General features: G+C 44.9%; 1 protein-coding gene across 3 annotated transcripts in view; it reads left to right on the plus strand.

Annotated features, from left to right (window-relative positions):
• The first annotated feature begins 13734 nt into the window (after nucleotides 1–13734).
• Nucleotides 13735–18706, plus strand: part of PWWP2B (PWWP domain containing 2B) — a 45036-nt gene continuing 40064 nt past the window's right edge. Inside the window, exons 1-2 of one of the 3 annotated variants that reach the window (XM_063132841.1) lie at nucleotides 13735–13851; nucleotides 17445–17869. In XM_063132841.1, coding sequence (XP_062988911.1) covers nucleotides 17718–17869 — 152 coding nt within the window. In that variant the 5' untranslated portion in view covers nucleotides 13735–13851; nucleotides 17445–17717. Of the gene's footprint in view, nucleotides 13852–16024; nucleotides 16059–17002; nucleotides 17081–17444; nucleotides 17870–18706 lie in introns of those variants that run through there. The other 2 variants (XM_063132843.1, XM_063132842.1) reach the window with 2 other exon arrangements.

Here is an 18706-nt window from a genome sequence, read left to right on the forward strand (position 1 = left end):
ATACTGAGGACTACTTCTCATTGAGGTACAAAATCTGTGTCTGGGCTAAGCAGCTTCAGACAGAGGGTGTGAGTTGACATCACTGACATCCATGCAATTAAAGAGTTTATAGAAAACAATTCTAGCCTAGCCTTCACCCTTGACATGCTGTGTGTGTGTGTGTGTGTGTGTGTGTGTGTGTGTAAGAGAGAGAGAGAGAGAGATGGAGATGATAATAATGATGATGATGATGATGATGATGATGATGGGGGGCATTCCACTGTAGGAGTTCCTATCTGCAACCTGAAATGGTACAGAACAGGTTTATTACCTCATTGAGAATTTGACCTATATTGAGAAAAGATCTGAAGTTGGAGGCAGTTAAAGAGACCAGCAGCACTCTTGATGCATTCAAGGTATGTGAATAGCACAGATGTGGATTTGTTAATTTAGAATTTATTCTGCAACTGTATAACTTCTGAGTGAGCCAGTGTAGTATAGTGGTTAAGGTGTTGGACTGAGACTTGGGAGGCCCGGTTCTAATCTGTACCCAGTCATGAAGCTCACTGGGTGATTTGGGGCCAGTCACTGATGTTCTAACCTACCTCACAGGGTTGTTGTGAGGGTAAAAATGAAGAGAAGGAGGAAGATGAACACCTCCTTGGACTCCTTGAAGGAAAAGTGGAATATAAATGTAAGAAATAAATAATAAACTCTAATTGTTTTTTCTCCCAGAGAGCATTGACTGAAAGGACTCTTTGCCATATAAAGCTATATATGTATTAAATAAATAGAAATGCATGTACATTCACAAATGTCAAGTAAAGACAACTTAAATTTGGCACATTATCAATTTTGCAGGTAGTAGGGCTTTCATTGATATCTCAGTTCTATGATCACATTTCTAATAAGTTGCTTATTTCGTTTTGTCCCTTAAATAATTAATCTCTCTAAACTGTGATGTACTGCCAGAAATAGTTCAAGGAGCTACATTCCAACACCTTGTGGGGGTACAAAAGAAATCGTTGGAGGTAAATATTAACCAACTTGTCTTCTAAGCGTCTACATTCTTCTCCTGTACTCTTATTTTCTTGGGTAGCTTCCATTTTGGATTACATTAGTACACTCCAATGTTTGATTATGCTTATACATTGTTGACAGCTTGTTTTTGAAGACGAATTTAAGGAATACTTTGCTTTTTTATTTCTTACACTTATATCTCACCTTTTTTCGTTTTTCAAGGAACTCAAGACAGCTTATATAGTCTCTTCTTCATTTTATCACCACAACAACCCTGTGAGGTAGGTTAGGCTGAGAGTAAGCGACTGCCCCATAGTCACACAGTGAGCTTCATTGCCAAGTGCAGAATAGAACCTGGATCTTCCACGTCCCAGACCAGCTCTCTAACTACTGCACTGCACTGGCACTCTCTGGAGCTGTACAGTTGGATCCAAAGGCCGTCTGAGTGGAAGGTCACTTGCACTACAGACTTCTTCAATCTTTCCTTGCCATTGTGCAACGTGGGCTGCGTCATGAGGGCTACATTGGGAGGAAGAATGGCCAAAAAGCTGGGCAGAGATGCCTTATGTGAGCAGAGTTCCCATTCAAGCAAGGTGCCTCCATCCATTTTTTTGGCTACTACCCCCCTCCACTGCCAGCCCTCTTCTCTATGATAGAGCCCACGCTGATCCTCCAGAGACGCTTTGGTGGGGAAGGTATTGTATAACCAACCTTTCACTTACACAACCATTGTGTCCAAATCATTATGTATTTCTCAGAAAAGTACAGCATCTCTAATGGTTGGCTCATTCAGAGGAGGAAGGCTAGGATGAGACCATATAAATCTAGACCATGTAATATGAAATATTTATTTATTCAATTTATGGGTCGCCCTATAGCCGAAGTTCTCAGGGTGACATACAAATTATTCATGGGTTAAACTATTCAAAGTTAACCAAAAAATCCCAAAATAACCCATAATGCCCAGGTTCACACATCACAGAGCAACCTATAATTGGGCCAATTGCAGGTTGCATATTTAAAGAGACAGTGGTATGCAATCTGGCAAATCGTGGATTAAATAACCCATGATTTGCTGCCATTATATGCGATCTGGGTCAATGAAGGTAAATACAGTAATACCAATGATAAAACATATTGAAATACTGTATAATACTGAAACAATAATTCAGAAAGATTTAAAAGAAATAACGAAGCAGTGAAAACATGCAGAAAGATTATTTTAAATTGCAGCATTAAACATCTTGTTAAAAATAAAGCAAGTAGCACTTTAAATATTCTTTTAAGAGGCCTGGGAGAATAAAAAGGTCTTTGCCTGACACTGAAGAGTCAATTAAGTAGGTGACAAATGGACCTCTCAAGGGAGAGTATTCTCTAATTTGGGGGCCACCGCAGAAAAGGCCCGCTCATGAGTAGCCACCCACCTAGTCTCAGATTATGGGGTCATTCAGAGCAGGGCCTCAGATAATGGTCTCAGTTCCTGAGCAAGAACATATGGGAAGAAGTAGTCCCTTAGATACCATGGCCCCAAGCCCTGAAGGACTTTATAGGTTAACACACCAGCACCTTGAATTGGGCCTGGAAATATATCCCAGTATATATGTCCCTATTATGTGTCATGATAAAGATCAATGTGTTATAGTAAGTAAACTTATTAGAAACATTTTAACCTTGCAGAGCACCATTTACTTGGCAGTAAGTACGTTTGAATTTAATGTCCAGGGGCTGCTCTTCCCACATACTCTGGGGCATCCACAAAGCTCTTGTATGTGCAGGTTACCCCATTAATTTAAACCCAAGCACCAGATCTGCAAGTGCATTACTTTGCATATACAGATCTGCTGCATCTACTGGAATGAATTGGCTAGCCCTTGAAGGCAAGTCTCCTCTGCTTGTAAGATATACAAGATATAAAATACAACCCATCACTGTTTTGCCAATGACAAACACTCCCCCTGTATTTATGTCATCTGATGGCTCAGTCCTATACATGTCTTTTCAGAGGTAAACCCCATTGAGCTCAATGAGACTTACTCCCATGTAAGTGTGTATAAGATTGCAGCCTTACGATATTAGCAAGCATGGCTTTTAAATGCCACATTTGTTTGTTTGAAAACAGCCAACGAAAGGAAGGAGCTATACATATTATTATCTCTGTTGTGCAATCAGGGAAACCATTATGCTTTACCAACTGGGGCACTGGAAGCTTTGAGAACATCCAAAGGCAGTGGAAGAGGGGGAGCGTTGCCATGGAGGGGAAAGCCTGTATTTTCCTAATTCCTTATTACAGCTGCTCCCCCCTGTGCCATATAAGTCACTGGAGTTGTGAAATTGACTAGATCAGGCTGGAAGCTGCTTCTGATCTAATCAGTGTCACAATTACTCTTAAGAGGAAGCTCTGAATGGGGAGAGAAGAGAAAACATTCTTGTATTTGGGTAAGGGCATCCCTGAGGGATGGAGTGGGGACCAAGTATGCATTCTTTCACATATTAAATTTTCATTTAATTTTTAAAAAAGACCTCTAGAGTTCCTAAACTGCTTAAGGCATGGAGATGGACACTATCCATAGTAGGTACTTACAACAGTCACAGAAAAATGTATGCACATCTATCGCCGGCAGCTAGGGATGGGAGAACTCCCCTTGGCTCAGATCATAGTCCGCTTAGAATTTATCAGCTTTCTCAACGAGCATTTGGAAGAAAGCTCATCTGTTTCTGAAAGTTCCCTCTTGGCTTGTAATTTTGGTTCATCTACACTGATGCTGCTATGCACAGGTACCTTTTTATATTGCCACCTGCCTTGGGAATTGCAATTTCTGGTACCAGCATAGCAAGCTGTGTTAGGGGTCGAGGAGGGCCTGTAGCTCAATGCCAGGGCACCTACTTTACATGGAGAAGGTCCTGGGTTTGATCTCTTGCATCTCCAGGAACAGCTGAAAAAAAACTCTCATGCTTGAAGCCCTGGAGAGCTGCTGCCAGTATCAACAATACTGGGCTAGATACACCAGTGTGACTCAGGGCCTTGCTAGACCAGGCCGGCTGAGCCGACCTGGAGGCGGGGCAACAGCACGCTAACTTTAACGCGCGCCGCCCAGCCTCCTAGACGGCCGAGGCGCAGGGACAACGGAAGCCCTGCAGCGTCAGCCATTTTTTTTTGTTTTAAAGGGGCCACGTGCGCCCCGAAGCCGCCGGAGAAGGTAAGTTTTTTTTTTACTTAAGCCCCCCCATCCGCCCTCCCTCGCTGTCCCCGTCGTTGCCCTCCGCCATCCCCTCGCCATCTCCCGTGTGTCACCCTCTGCCATCCCCTCGCTGTCCCCGTCGTCGCCCTCCGCCATCCCCTCGCTGTCCCCGTCGTCGCCCTCCGCCATCCCCTCGCCGTCTCCCGTGTGTCGCCCTCCGCCATCCCCATCTCCTGCCGGTCCGGCCTTCCCTCCCCCATCTCCCCCCCCGGATCAAAAAAACCCCCGGCGCGATGGGCACAGCGCTCATATGAGCGCTGTGCCAAGTCCGTGGCTTTTTGCGGCTACTCGAAAGTAAGCGAGTAGCCACAAAACGCCACAGACCTTCCTAGACGTTCCGCAGCCCCGGCCTCAGGCTGGAGCTGCGGAAAAGGCGCGCCATAAGCGACTTCGCTTATGACGCATTAGAGGAGGCTTCAGTGCGGCCTGGGGCCAGATTACCCTGTGCGTCATCTGGACGCACAGCAGAGAAACCGGCTCTCAAGGCGCGCTAAGGCCTCATCTAGCAAGGCCCTCAGTCTAAGGCAGCTTCCTATGTTCCTATATTACAAGCAACATCAGATGAGCATTTTATTGCACGCTCATTATTGGACATTCACAAATTTTCACAGGTTCCTCTCATGACTATGTCTGTCTCCTTCTAGCCTTCTTTGCACAACAAAAAACAACACTCCAGTAAGTCTGACTTATTTTTAAAGACGGAAGTTGCCACTATCTCCTGCTGTGTGCAAGTTGTTTACTTCCTCTTTCAAAAGAGGAAGTAATGAGGGACAAACACACAGATGAAGTGGCAGTAAGCAAATGTGATTTCCCCCAGTAATGACACTCTACATCAGGTCAGAATATTTGTCCGTCTAGCCCACTATAGTGGTTACTCTGACTACACAGGGTCTCAGGCAGGGGTCTTTCTCAACATCTGCTCCCTGATCCTTTTAACTGGGATGCCACAGATTAAAATCAGGACCCCCTAAAAGCAAAGCATGTGCTCCACCATGGAACTAGGCTCCCTCCCCATCTACTCAGCAATGCATGAGAGCCACTTGAGAATTTAACTTCTCATTTTCCTGCCAAAACAAACATACCAGGCGACAAGGCAGTGTTTTAGATCTCAAATGGGGATAGCATCCCCTTTAAAAAAAAAACCTGTAAGAAACAACTGAAAGGACTGAACCAAACAGAAGGAAGATACTGTCCGATAAATAGCTGATTGGGTGGGTGGGTTTGTTCATGTAGTAACTGCATTGTAGTTCATCACAATCAGCTCTGATTTAGTTGAAAGCAAGGGAATTATATGAAAGAAGATCTGGACATATACCTACAAAGTAGTCTGGTCAGCCTGAGCACTGATGGCGCATGTGAAGAATCTCATTTTACATTCCAAGCTGAAGAAGAACTTGAGAGCAGGAAGGACAATAATGCTCAATTCCTAACACATCTGAGCATTAAGAGCTGGACAAATTTGTATTACAAACTTCAGCAACATTTCTAATTACTGAATTATTTGGTGTACTACTGGAAGCTAGTCTTGACTTTTGCAGCATGCATCCTGAAACACTATGAAAATCTGCAAAACCGGCTTGGCCAGAGAGCATGACAGAAGCTTGTCCTATTGACAATTATAGCATTGCTTCAAAGTCTACCTTTTTCACATGTGGGATGTCCCAGGTTATAGAGAAGGGACCATAAGGTTCAATCCCTGGCATATCTTAATCAGACTATGACTAAGTCTGGATCCAACTCATATTTTAATTTAAAAGTAGTGAAATTCTATGACCTACTCATTTTCTGACACAAGGAATAAAACTCATGACAGTACTGAGGCATGAATTACTATCTGAATGCTGATTCAGAATATTGATTTCTGTCCCATTGTTCCAAGATCACTGTCTGATGGCTGTGGGTACCTCTGTCACTCTGGGTTTACCTTAAAAGCAATGCCTGATCTGTCTGGGATTTGACCACCAGAGAGAGAGAGAGAGAGAGAGAGAGAACGTTAATATTTCTTAATAGATCTGTGAATGTCTCTTTATGGAAACTAGGCATGTGCTCCGCTCCGATTAGGAGCGGAGAAGCAGTAGCGAATTGGCCTGCTCCGCCTTACCCAGAGGCGGAGTAGAAGCGGACCGCGGACTCCTAGAAGCAAGGCAAAGAGAAGCGACCATTTTTTGGAGCTCCTCTTTCAGGCGGAGCGCTCCGATCGCCATCTTGAAAACATTTTGCCCATAGGATTGCATTGCGGGAAATAATCGCAGATAACTGGGTTGTTTTTGAAGCTATCGTTCTGGAAATTCTTGTGCACAGAGAGTCGTGGATGGGGGTCATTTTGAGACTACTCTCACCTCTCTGCGTCGTGCGGGTCGCGTGCTAGAATTTTTAAAAAATCGGGTAAACAAACGGACAGCGCAGGTCAAACGGCGGTTTTCGCCGATAGGATTGCATTGAGGAAAAGAATTGGGGATAACTGGGTTGTTTTTTAAGCTATCGTTCTGAAAATTCTTGTGCACAGAGAGTCGTGGATGGGGGTCATTTTGAGACTACTCTCACCTCTCTGCGTGGTGCGGGTCGCGCGCTAGAATTTTTTTAAAAATCAGTGGGAAAAATACCTTTTTCAAAGGGCTGAGGGGCAGAGTCAGCTCCCGGTCATGATGATCCCAAAGTTGGAGGAGGGCATAGGCAAAATGGGTAACTTGGGATTCTGGGAAACTTCTCTTTCTTAATCTGAACGGACTTTTCCCCGTGTTTTTTAACACAGTAGCCCCACCAAATGCACAAACACAACCTGAAATCATATACTAAGCCAATAATAAGAGATAGAAACACAGCACTGCTACCCACCCTTACTTTGGGGAACAACTGAAAAGATGTGGTGCAAGGGGATGAGCTCCCCTAGGGCATCTCATTGTGGACGTGCCCCCACTCTCTCCTGTACTGGAAGGCCATCAGAGCCTTCCAAAGAGAGTAACCCGGTGGAGCAATGCCTATCATGAGTCGAAGTGAGCGTTCTACTTCTCTTAGTGGTGGAGCAATGCCTATTATGAGCTGAAGTGAGCGTTTACTTCTCAGAGCTCTTGGTGAAGCAATGGCTTTCTTGAGCTGAACTGGCAGCTGCTTCCCTCTCCCCCGGGCACGTCCCCCTATTACTGGTAAAAGACAGATATAGCCTTTTTAAAAAAGTTCTTCTTGTAGTTTATTCAGCAACACTGCTGCTTTTAATTCCACCCCTCCTTTGTTTATTTATTTATTTATTCCATTTTATATGCATTACTGGCTTATCCTTGGCTCACTTCCTTATGCCCCCAGAAATGCCAGCTGCCTGCCTGCCTTCCCTCCCTCCTCCCCTGCCCACCTCGCAGGGATGTTGTGTGTGTCTGGCTTTGACTCAGGGGAGAAGTCCTTCCTGCGCTCACTTGGAGTTTTGGAAGTTCCAAATTTTGCAGGTTTAAGCCCCGCCAAAAAACAGGGGATGATGGGACTGCCTTGAGTCTCGGCATGCGTATGTATCCCTGGATAAGCTTTCATGGTGGCGAGTTTGAGGTTTCTAACGTGCAAATTGACAGAGCTATGGAAAGGGGTCTGAATGGGGTGCCCAATTTTCAAAAATTCCCCAAAAATCAGGGGATGATGGGATTGCCTTGAAACTTGGCGTGCGTGTGTATCCCTGGACAAGCTATCATGGTGGTGAGTTTGAGATTTTTAGTGTGCAAATTGACGGAGCTATGGAAAGGGGTGTGAATGGGGTGCCCGATTTTCAAAATTTCCCCCAAAATCAGGGGATGATGGGATTCCCTTGAAACTTGGCGTGCATGTGTATACCCCCATGAGGTGTCATGGTGCCAAACGTGAGGTTTCTAACTTGAACAGAAAAAAAGTTGTTTACTTTTTTAGCTTTCAATGCAACCCTATGGGGGGGAAAAAACGGAGCTCCGATCTGGATCCGGAGCTCCGAGCGGTGCGGAGCAGAAGTGGGCAGAGCGGGGCGGGGCGAAGCGGCCCGCTCCGAAAATCACGGATCTGCAAGTGAAGCGGAGCGGGGGGTCCGTGCACACCCCTAATGGAAACTAATTGTTAGAAGGCAGTTTATTGACAGAGGCGTCTCTGCAATGGCTGGAATGACAAACCCATGAGAAGGAGAGGTGACACACCTTTCATCCTAGCTAAGGGGATGGGAGCTGATGGGAACTAGGTGTGTGAGAAAGAAAGCGGAAACAGTTGTTTGGAAGAGAGAGAGGCAGAATCAAAGATTCTTCTGTCCAGGAATTTGATGTGAAGTAGGTGATCTGCTGCTGGATAGGAGTGTGCATGCTGCTTGCCTCCACTTATATTCTAAGTGCATATATTTGTAAATAAACCAAATATTACCCACCACCACCCAAAAATGTTTAAATATATAAACCTCTAAATAACTCTAAAAATACAAATACAAAATGCAATATAACCATCACTACAACACCAAAAATCAGATAAAGCGATTGCCTACTCCCCTGAAAAAGCTTGTACAAATAAATACATCTTTAATTGGCACCTGAATAACAACAGCATGTGGGACAGCTGAATCTCTCCTGGAAGAGAGTTCCGCCATCAACGGTGCCACCTGCCACGACACAGGCTCTGAACACCAGACCCGGCCGAGGCTACTCCCTGCTCAAGCCAAGCACCACCGCTTGGTACGCCTGAGGCAAGGGATAAAGCCCACCTTCCTCCAAACTATGTGGAGAAAGGGGTTAAAATTGGAGAATGGATTTTAATATATATAATAATGCGCTGTGAGTTATATCTGCTGAGGTGAATGATTGTCAGAGTGGGTGCTGAATGTGTAAACTTAAGATGATAAACGCCAAACAGACACGTGGGATTTTCATGGTAGTTTTTAAAATAAACAATCAAAATTTATTTTTAAAAGTTCATAAGCTTTGTTTCTAATAACAACCTTTAAAAACCTTTTTGAAACCATCCATACAATCCTGTCACCCTCACATTCGCGCTTTCCTTTCACTCACACAATCACTCTTGAACTTTATTATCAGTATTGAATGATATACTTCCACTACGTGCACACCACACTCTAAAGACACCACTCACTACACTGACTCTCAAATTTCCTAGAAGTTAAGTACCATAAATACAGAGAGCACTACTGACTCTAAGAGTCCCTAACAAGTCTCCCTGGAAAGAACAAGCACAAGAACAGAACTGAACTGAAAAGCTCTCCCAATCCCCTCAGTCATTCCCTTATATATCACTCCTCCCCCCTCCCAAGACATTCTAACTCCGCCCACTCAGGCCAACATTCTAAAAGCCACAGACTTACAAACTGCAGGCATACCTTTTGGGAATTGACTTGTGGGGTGTAACGCCACCCCACCCCACCCCCAAAATGCTCTGCTTAGTTTGTTACACACACACACACACAGGCCACATTTCTCAAGGCGCCACAAGCAAAGGCTGATCTTATATCCTAGGCCAGTCCTTCATGTATGATACGTCTCCAGTGTCACCTCCTCCAAAAGGCGGCCAACCCAAGTAATGCTGCCAATCCTGTGTTCTCACCACTCAGAGAAGTGGGGAGCAAGTGACAATCCCCACAGGGCTGCCCTTAGGGGTCGGCAAGCTGGGCGGTCACCTGGGGCACCAAGCTAAGGGGAGTGCCATGTAGAGCTGAGGGGGCACCAACATCACACCTGCACCAGGCCCCGTAAAACCTGTATTTAGGCCTTTAAAGATGACCATGGAGGAGTAGGTACCAAAGGCACTCTTATTTATCCTAAGGTCAGCCCTGAATACCCAAGGCTGAATCATAAGCACACATACTAGTGAGTAAGCCCCATAAAACTCAGGGGGGCTTACTTCTGAGTAATCATGCTTATTGTAATTCATTCTACCTCCTCAGTGCTCCATGGAGAGGGTATTCATATAATAAGTCAACCATAAACCTCCAACTCTCCAAGGGATTTTGTTAAGTGATCTCTGTGTTGAATCCAAGGAGGGAAGCAAACATGACCATAGATTTTAGAGGAACTTAAGCTTCAGCTACATTCCTAAAGTCCCTTTGATGGTGTCTTGGGAACAGTGTTTAGACATCATTTGAGTTTTAAGTTCGTAAAGGTGAAATGTGCTGTTGTCCAGGCACCTTGTCTTGTTTTCTGCTGCTATGGAGCAGCGTGAATGTCTGCTGCTGCACAGCAACCCCAGAAGGGCTGATTATTATTGCTGTGAACTGCACAGGACCTGCCAAATATCTGTGCAGCAACATGGACAGACTCGCAAGGAATGTTAACCCACTGCAGCGAGAGAAGGGAAGGTGTGACTGAGTGGCTTAGCCAGAGCAAACTTCCCATCTTCTTCTGAACAGAGGGGGCTGCCTGACTACAGTAGACATCTTTTGATGTGGAATGGTTTACAAATTCTATAATAAATAAATTTTAAAAATCAGGAACTTCCCGTCCACAAGCCCCATTGAACTTCAATGACTTGTAATAGTTGAGCAAGAGCACAGCTGCGATCTTGCTCAATTTTGATTCCAGGAGATTGTGTGCCATAATTTTCCTGGGCTTCACCACTCTCTTGGTATCAAGGGGTCCCTTTGCTTCGTCACTTCTGGAAAACACTCCCTTCCTTTGGGGCTCTTCCTACGTTATGGATGGGGATCAAGATGCATCTTTCTAGCCTGCATTTTTAGATTGTTATGCTTCTTATGATTTTGAAAGGTTGTTTTTAATGTTTTACTAGGTTGTTTTATTTGATTATGGTTTTTATTTTCTGAAATCTTCGTAAAATGCTTTGGTTGGCCTCAAAGGCGGCATAAAAATGCCATAAATAAAAAATATTTTCTTAACGGTGCAATCTTATGCATGTTTAGACACACACGAAAGTCCTACAATTCTCAGCATGCCCCATGGCTGGCTGGAGCATGCTGGGAGTTGAAGGCCTTTTGTGTGTATCTTAACATGCACAGAATCGCATCCTAGAAGACTACGTAACATGTACTTGCAGGAACACATGTTATGACCTTGGATGAGTTGTCTTATTAAGGTGATCTCATAAATCTAACTAACTGCTACTAATCGACTGATAAGCAGGTGATGCAATGTGCATGGTACTGCATTCCAAACAAAACAAATGACCACTAGTAGCACATCCAATTTATAATTTTTTAAAAATTTTGAAATTCTAAAACTTGTAATTTAAAAAAAAATGTTTTAATTTTTTAAAAACGCATACATATATAAAGATTTTAAAATGTGAAACATTTCAGTATAAAATTTCTACTTCCTGTACATGTGCACTGCATGTAGAGAACTATGTGGGATGCTCACACACATTTTGACTTGGCTGCATGTACACCTGCGGGGCAGATGTAGCTATTTGTGATGCTCCCAGCGCATGCAACACAGATGCCTTAAAATGGGGGAGGAGTTCCACACTTCTTCTTTGCAGTCATTTCATATCCTGCTCCTCAGTGTAAAATATTTCCCAATGAAGTGGTAAGAACGACTCAAACCAGCAATGAAACATTCATCGAAAACAGCAGGAGACCAGCAGCACTGAAACAATCCCCATCCAAGACTTCAAAGCCAGGAGAAATTAAAAGGTCTTCTCCAGGCCACCGAAAAGACAGCAGCCTTCTCTCCAGTTTCTACATGCCTCACTTCAGACTGTCTGTGGGGATACCCAGAAGAAGGCCTTTGAAGGTCATCTCTGTGTGTGTGTCCAATCAATTAGATTAGAGGTGGGGAACTTCCAGTCCATAGGCCAGAGCCGGCGTCAAGAATAGGCATGGTTCGGCACCTGATGAGGGCCCACTTGCCAGCAGGGGCTTCATTGACAAGAGCTCCCTGGAGTTGCCCCTGCTTTTCACCATTGCTCTCTGCTTGCTCTCGGGTCTCTTGCTCTGGTCCAAACAAAGGTGGTGGTGGTGGTGAGGAGCAGCAGTAGATGCCACGGCCTTCTTGCTCACTGGTTCTCTGCCTGTCAAGCAAGCAACTGGTGGCAATGATGAGAAAGAGGAGGCGCGATAACAGCTGGTGACAATGGCCATGAGAAGGTGGACTCACTGAGGGAGAGGGTCCATGGAGGGTGTTTGGCCCAAAGCTCCTCCAAACCCTGGGGCTGGCAATGCTGTGACCCAGTTGCAAGCCCTTGGGGCCACCCCACCCAGCCTCCTTTTCTCACTGATACCGATTGAGACCCTTTGTTACAGTTCCCTCCGCGGAATAGTACAAGAAACTAGCAAAACACCAATTGTATTGGGACCAACTGGCTCTCCACGTGTTGCAACTGCCCTCCCCGCAAAAAAACTGCCCCTGGCACAGCAGTTAGGCTTTTAAAAATCCTCCACTGCCTTTTAAAATGCCTCTCTCTTTTTTTTTTTTTTTGCTGCAAGGGAGGACAATTTGGGGCTTATACCTGGGGAGGCACGGGTTGTTCCTATCTTACAGGCTTAACGTGGAAAGCGCAGCTGTAACAAGGGCTGCATAAATTGTGGAGAAGATGCTTGCTCTAGGGCAACCTTCCCCAAGCTGGCACCTTCCTGAGGGTTGGGACTACAACTCCCATCAGCCCAACTATGTGGCTGATGGGAGTTGTAGTCCCAAACATCTGGAAGGTTCCACTTTGGGAAGTCTAAACTGGGCCAATCTCTTTCCTGTGACATTCTATTTGTAAGTTTGTTTAAACTACGATGACTGTGCAGGACAGGGGCACAGAGGGCTGGATTCCGTTTCGGAGAAGTTTTCATAGGCCCCATTCAAGTAGTGGGCGGGGCATAAAGCAAAAGGGGCAGAGCCAAAAATACCAGCCTATTTCTGTTCAAAGCTCTTATAACTAAGCCTTAGGAGATGCGGTTCAACCTTTTAAAATGGGGGTGAGAATTGTACAAAAGCCAGGAAACCACCAATCAATTGGTGGTTATGGGAAAGGGGAGATGGCCACTTGGGGAACTCCTGAGGGCCAGATTTGGCCCCCAGGGCTAGAGGTTCTGCACCCCTGCCAGGAAATCATAATGACATTGGGCGGGTGGGGCTCACATCCAACACACATAATTTTACATTACAAATCCCAAGCCCCTCTTGATGGCCGCAGCGTTAGTTTCCAGGAGCCAACCAGGAAGGTTGCAAAGCAGATGGCAACGTGACATCTGAAACAAGGCCTCTAACTTTCTCCTGCTTTTCTACAACTTGGACTTTAAAGTCTCTAGGCCTCGGGGAGAAAGCCAGCGCCTGGTCTCATGAGCACCGTTGCTGAAGGAGCTTTTGCAAGCAGCTTTTGCGAAGGCTGTGCGGCCTGCCTCTGCCAGGGACGCTTCCAGGGGTAACCAGGAGGGACGGAACGTTTTGGGCCCCGGCGGCGCTTCCTCCGCTCCCCACCCCTGCCGCCAGCTCAGAAGCGCCGCTGCAGCTTGTCCGCCTCGACCGCAGCAACCGCCTCCCAGGCAGAGGGGCGGCGCTTCTTCGCTCGAAGCGGCCGGAGAGGTCAGCCGAAGCCCGGGAGTGCAGGAAGCGGCCGGGAGGGGGCGCGTGGTGGCAGCGAAACGCCGCGCATAGTAACCTGCGTGGAATTGTCAAACATTGTCATGGTTAAAAGGCCTGGAGAAGGGAGAGAGCAGTTGATCGCTCAGGTAATGTGAGCCATAAGACTTTCTTCTCCTCGTTATTTCTGTGCATCCGAATTATTCTCATTTGCTAGGGCTTAATGGATACTGGCTTAGGTGATTCCCCCACCCTTTTTTAAAAAAAAATGCTTTCTGGCTGCTCTTTTTTTAAACAAAAGAAAGAAAAAGAAAACAGATCCAGGCTGCACAAGATTGTGGGATAACTTCAAACGCATAAAGCAAAGCAATCCTCCCACCCTCCTTTGATACACCATAAAAATCGCCTTGTTTGCAGACTGGAGCCAGAGCATTTTAAGTTCGGAGACCGCAGGAGCATAATATGCCGAAAAAGTGCAATGAATGTGGCTGTCACACTTATAAATGGCTTGAAATGTAGCAGAGGAATGCAAGGTTTATCTGACTAGTGTTGCATTGGCTTGGCTCTGTTTAAGAAATTGTATCTGAACAACAGAGCTTTGGGAAAGAGGAGGAGGAGGGAAGAAAAAAGCCTCTACTAGGGTTTCAAATCCCCACCACATTTTATTTTAATCACATTTTCCAAGATTTGCTTCACTATATTTTAATGCTTTAGGCTAAAACCACAATTATGCGACCCAGGTAGGAAAATTAGAGGTTCAACTAAGAAGCCTACAAATGGTCATTTTGATTTTATCTAATAATAATCTACAAATTGCAGATCTTGGCAGGGTTTGGAGAACTACAAATGGTCATTTTGATTTCATCTAAATCGAAGTGATGCTTATCATGCACTTCGTTATTCTTTCCTGATCCCTCCTTCATGCTAAATAGTTTGTATTTTGAACAAACATGCTCAAGGAATGAAAGCTGCTTTAAACCTATGAAAAGAAGGGTGGCTTGTTGAGTTGGGGTGGGGGTGGGTGGGCATGGTTCCCTTTCATTATTCCTTTTGAATGTGTCTTTCTTTCTTTCCAAAAGATGGAGTACTATATGTTGGAGTTGAAATGCTACATTTCAACGAATTATGCCACCTACGTAGTTGTTGTTCATCGGATAAACCTTATTAAATGTTGCACTAGTGAACAGATTTTTGACAGCATTGTAGATTTATATCTAAAGAGCTAATGCAAGAGTGGCAGGAGCAGGAAGGAGAGCTGATGACCTCGGACCCCAATTGAATGCAAAGGGAGGCAGTGGCCCTCTCCTCTTTGTTGCACTATGTAAAGGCCTGAGAAAATAATTCTACACAAAACCATGTGGCATCGTGTCATTCAGTTGTAAGAAAGATCTGGATCTCTCCCCCACCACCCTCACAAGTGAAACCCTTCAGATGTATCTAGAGAGAAACATTAACCCTTCAACTATATTAGTTCAATCTTCATGTTTCCAGATCAATATGCTTTGACTTCCTTGTTACTTTACCATAGCAAGCCCAGAAAGGGATTCCCAGCTGCTTCCTGTTTCATTTTTTGTTCCTGACCAAAAGCAAGTCTGATGCTGAGTTATAAACATAATCTCTTCTAAACATGTTTCTCAAAGTGTTTATTTGATTATGATGTTATCTGAGGGGGGCACTTTTGTGCTTGTCTTGAAGATGTTACTTGGAAGGTTAACACCTCCCCACCCTTGCAGAAATTCATGGTCCTTACTTCCACGTAATGTGTGAGGATCAGGGTGTCAGACACTTTCATTCTTGCAGATTTACTGCTGTAGTTGAATGTAGAAATTTCCCAATTTTTACAGTAATATAAAAGCTGTGATTAAGTCCGTTTGCAGCCAATGGGACATATTTTTGAGTAAACGTGCAAGTTGCATGTCACCAACTTGTAATTTAGGATTTTGTTGCTACACTGCCCATTTAGAATTAAAGCAAAAATTATATTCATATTGCAAAAAACAAAAACAAAACCCACCTTAAAGTAACATGTTTGACTTTAAGGCTGCAATCCTGAACCCACTTGTCTGGGAGTAAACCCCACTGAACTCAATGAGACATACTTCAGAGTAAGATTGCTCTGTCACACCTTATCTGGAACTAATTTCCATTGAACAACACTTGTTTCCAAAGTAAATATGTTTAGAATTGCAATGAAAGCCTGCACCTGCTATTTTCAGTTTTCTTACTCTAAAACAGATGGTTGTTTTTAATAAGAGTACTTTACAGTAACTACCATGTGGACTACAGTCTGGTTCTGGCTGCAACCCTAAACACACTTACTAGGGATTAAGCCCATTGAAGCCCATGGAGCTTATTTGTGAGTAAACAAGCATATGATTGTGTTTTAGTTACCTGTACAAAAATGTATTACTAATGGTGCAACTCTATGCATGTTTATTCAGACCAAAGTTGTACTATATTCAATGGTGTTTACTTCCAGGTGAATTAAACACAATAGGACTGATTTCTGAGTAAGCATACATAGAACTGGGCTGCTAGTAAGAAAGAGAGCTAGGTAAAATTTATGTTATGATGAAGAAAGCTATTCATAAATCAAATTCAGACTTGTTCAGTTAAAATCATATATCTGTTTTGAAATGAGTTTTTAAAGCATTTGGGAACAGGTTGTACTTGAGATGAAAATTTTTGTATTGCGGTTGGCATTTGAAATTTCCCATATCAGCCTCCTGTTACGCTCTGTTCACCCTCAAACTCTGTAAAAAGAACGCAAAAAGAAACAAGGTGCTCTCCACTATTGGCAGACAAATTGATTAACAGGAGCTGAGCCTCTGGCCTGCCCACTGTTCCCTTGTACAAAAGTAAACCTTCAGCCCTTTCCACAATCTAGCTAAACCAAAGTACTAAATCTGAGTACTTGAATTTGTGTTTCAGAGGGAAACATTTGTGTTCCACTATGCTGAGTCTTTTGGGGTGGGGGGTTTTCAGATCACAAGTCCCTTATCCCAGGTCATTTCATTCAAAGTGCATTTGGCTGAACTACACCAGATAGCACATAGCTGCCTAGAGCTACAATCCAATGCAGGCTTACTTGGGAGTAAGCCCCATTGAATTTGATAAACTTCCGTGGATGTATGCCTAGGATCTAGCTGTCAAAAACATGAAAGTGGTTTTTCTGTATTTATGGCAGAAAATATTAAAGGGATCCACTTTAAATGCAATTGAACATGCTGGACACAAGTGCTAGTTGGAGGAATACAGAGACAACCGGTGCTTTATTTAACAGAGCCATGTGGGGGGGATGAAGACCTAATTCACTTCATTGTGGGCTTCTCTAGAAATCTACGGAGTGGTGTGTGTTGCAGCAGCCACCCACTCCAGGTAAATACGTAGTTTGGAGCAAAGAGGGTGGGGGTTAAGGGAAGACACTCCATAATTTGGGGGTCAACAGAATTATATTTTGCGGGGTTGGGGAAAGGGGAGAAATGTGTTGAATTTAATCTCTGCTTTGTCTCATCATTTGGGGATGTTACAGTACATGGACGGAAGCTGTTCAGCCTGGCTAATCACTTGACCCTTCACGTAGGAGTCTGCGTGCTGCTTCTGAGCTCAAGTGTTGGGGCAGAGGGCAGACCTTCTTTCTAGGGATAACCCATTTAGTGAAAGGAGGAACGGGGCCGGTGCGGGAGAGAAACAAAACCACCCTCTCATTCTATAATAATCCTAATGGAGCCAATTGTTTCAGGATTCCGTCGTGGAACGTTCCCGGGAGGGAAGCATTGTGACGTCAGCGCACCTACTAATCCTGCCTGCTAAGGGGGAGCCTGGAGCCATGAGGTCATCGCAGCGGCCACTGTAGCTATCCCGAGAGCAGGAGCAACACTAGCAGCCGCCGCAGCCGCCGCCGCTTCAACGGCGGTGGGGGGAGGGGAGCTGGCCCGAGCAAGGCCGACTGCGAGCCCGCAGCCGCCCTCCAGCTGCAACGGAGGCTGCCGCCGCCGAGTTTCTCAGCAAAAGCATGGAGGCGGCAGCAGCAGAGGACGCGAAGGAGCCGCAGGTCGGCTCCTGGCTGCCCGTGCTGGTGGAGCAGATGGTGAACGACACCCTGGTGGTCACCTTGAGCTGCGGGGAGAGGCGCTTCACGGGGATCCTCCTGGATTGCACTAAAAAGTAGGAGCATGAATTGCTTTGATGTGGATAATAATATATAAATATATATTATTTTTTATTCGCCTACCCTACTACAAAATACTCCCAAAGGTAGTGGTGGGGGGATTGCAGCTAAGAAGTTTGTTGTCTCCGCTGGGGCCTGCTGGAGGGCGAGGGCAGAGCAGCTGGGCAGAGGGCGGGATTAGGCCATAATCAGATTAAAGAGTTAAAGTTGCATGGCACATTGCAGTGGGGGAGGGGAGAAAAGTCCTGAACCGGGGGACGGGGGGTGAATTTCCTTCCCCCTTCGGAACAGGAGATATGTGGTTTCATTTTCTGTTCGGAATCCAGCGTGGAAGAAATGTCCTCCTCCCTGAAAACAAGTCAGTTTCTGCAGTAACACGACCGAGTCCTCTTTTAGTGACGTTTTAAAAAGGCTGTTGAAATGAGCCATACTTTCTATGCGCAGAGTATCTTTTGTCTTTTCTTTTTTAAAAGGGAAAGGTGTGTCTTGGGGTGGCGGAAGGAAAGGATTATTACCTTCATCTTTGACTGATCAAACTATCAAACTTCTGCGTCTTGTATGCTGGGCGCAGAAAAGATCAGCCGACCTCGTTGTCTGCAAAGAGTGTAACTTTGCTAGGAGTTCTTCCCTCCACCCCTTTCTTTTCCTGATGAGGTTCCACTTGTGCTGCATATGGGTGGTTGCTGGTGCAGCAAAACGATAACCTCATGATGTCACATGTTGCCACAATTACAGGCTTCTTTGTTCAGAAATATTGCACACTTCAAAAATCTTTATCTTGGGTTGAAACTGCCCCGGCTTACTATTTTGATCTTTTGGGGATGGGGTGGTGG

Source organism: Elgaria multicarinata, chromosome 8 (genome assembly GCF_023053635.1).
Source record: "Elgaria multicarinata webbii isolate HBS135686 ecotype San Diego chromosome 8, rElgMul1.1.pri, whole genome shotgun sequence".
In the NCBI taxonomy this organism is placed as follows: domain Eukaryota; kingdom Metazoa; phylum Chordata; class Lepidosauria; order Squamata; family Anguidae; genus Elgaria; species Elgaria multicarinata.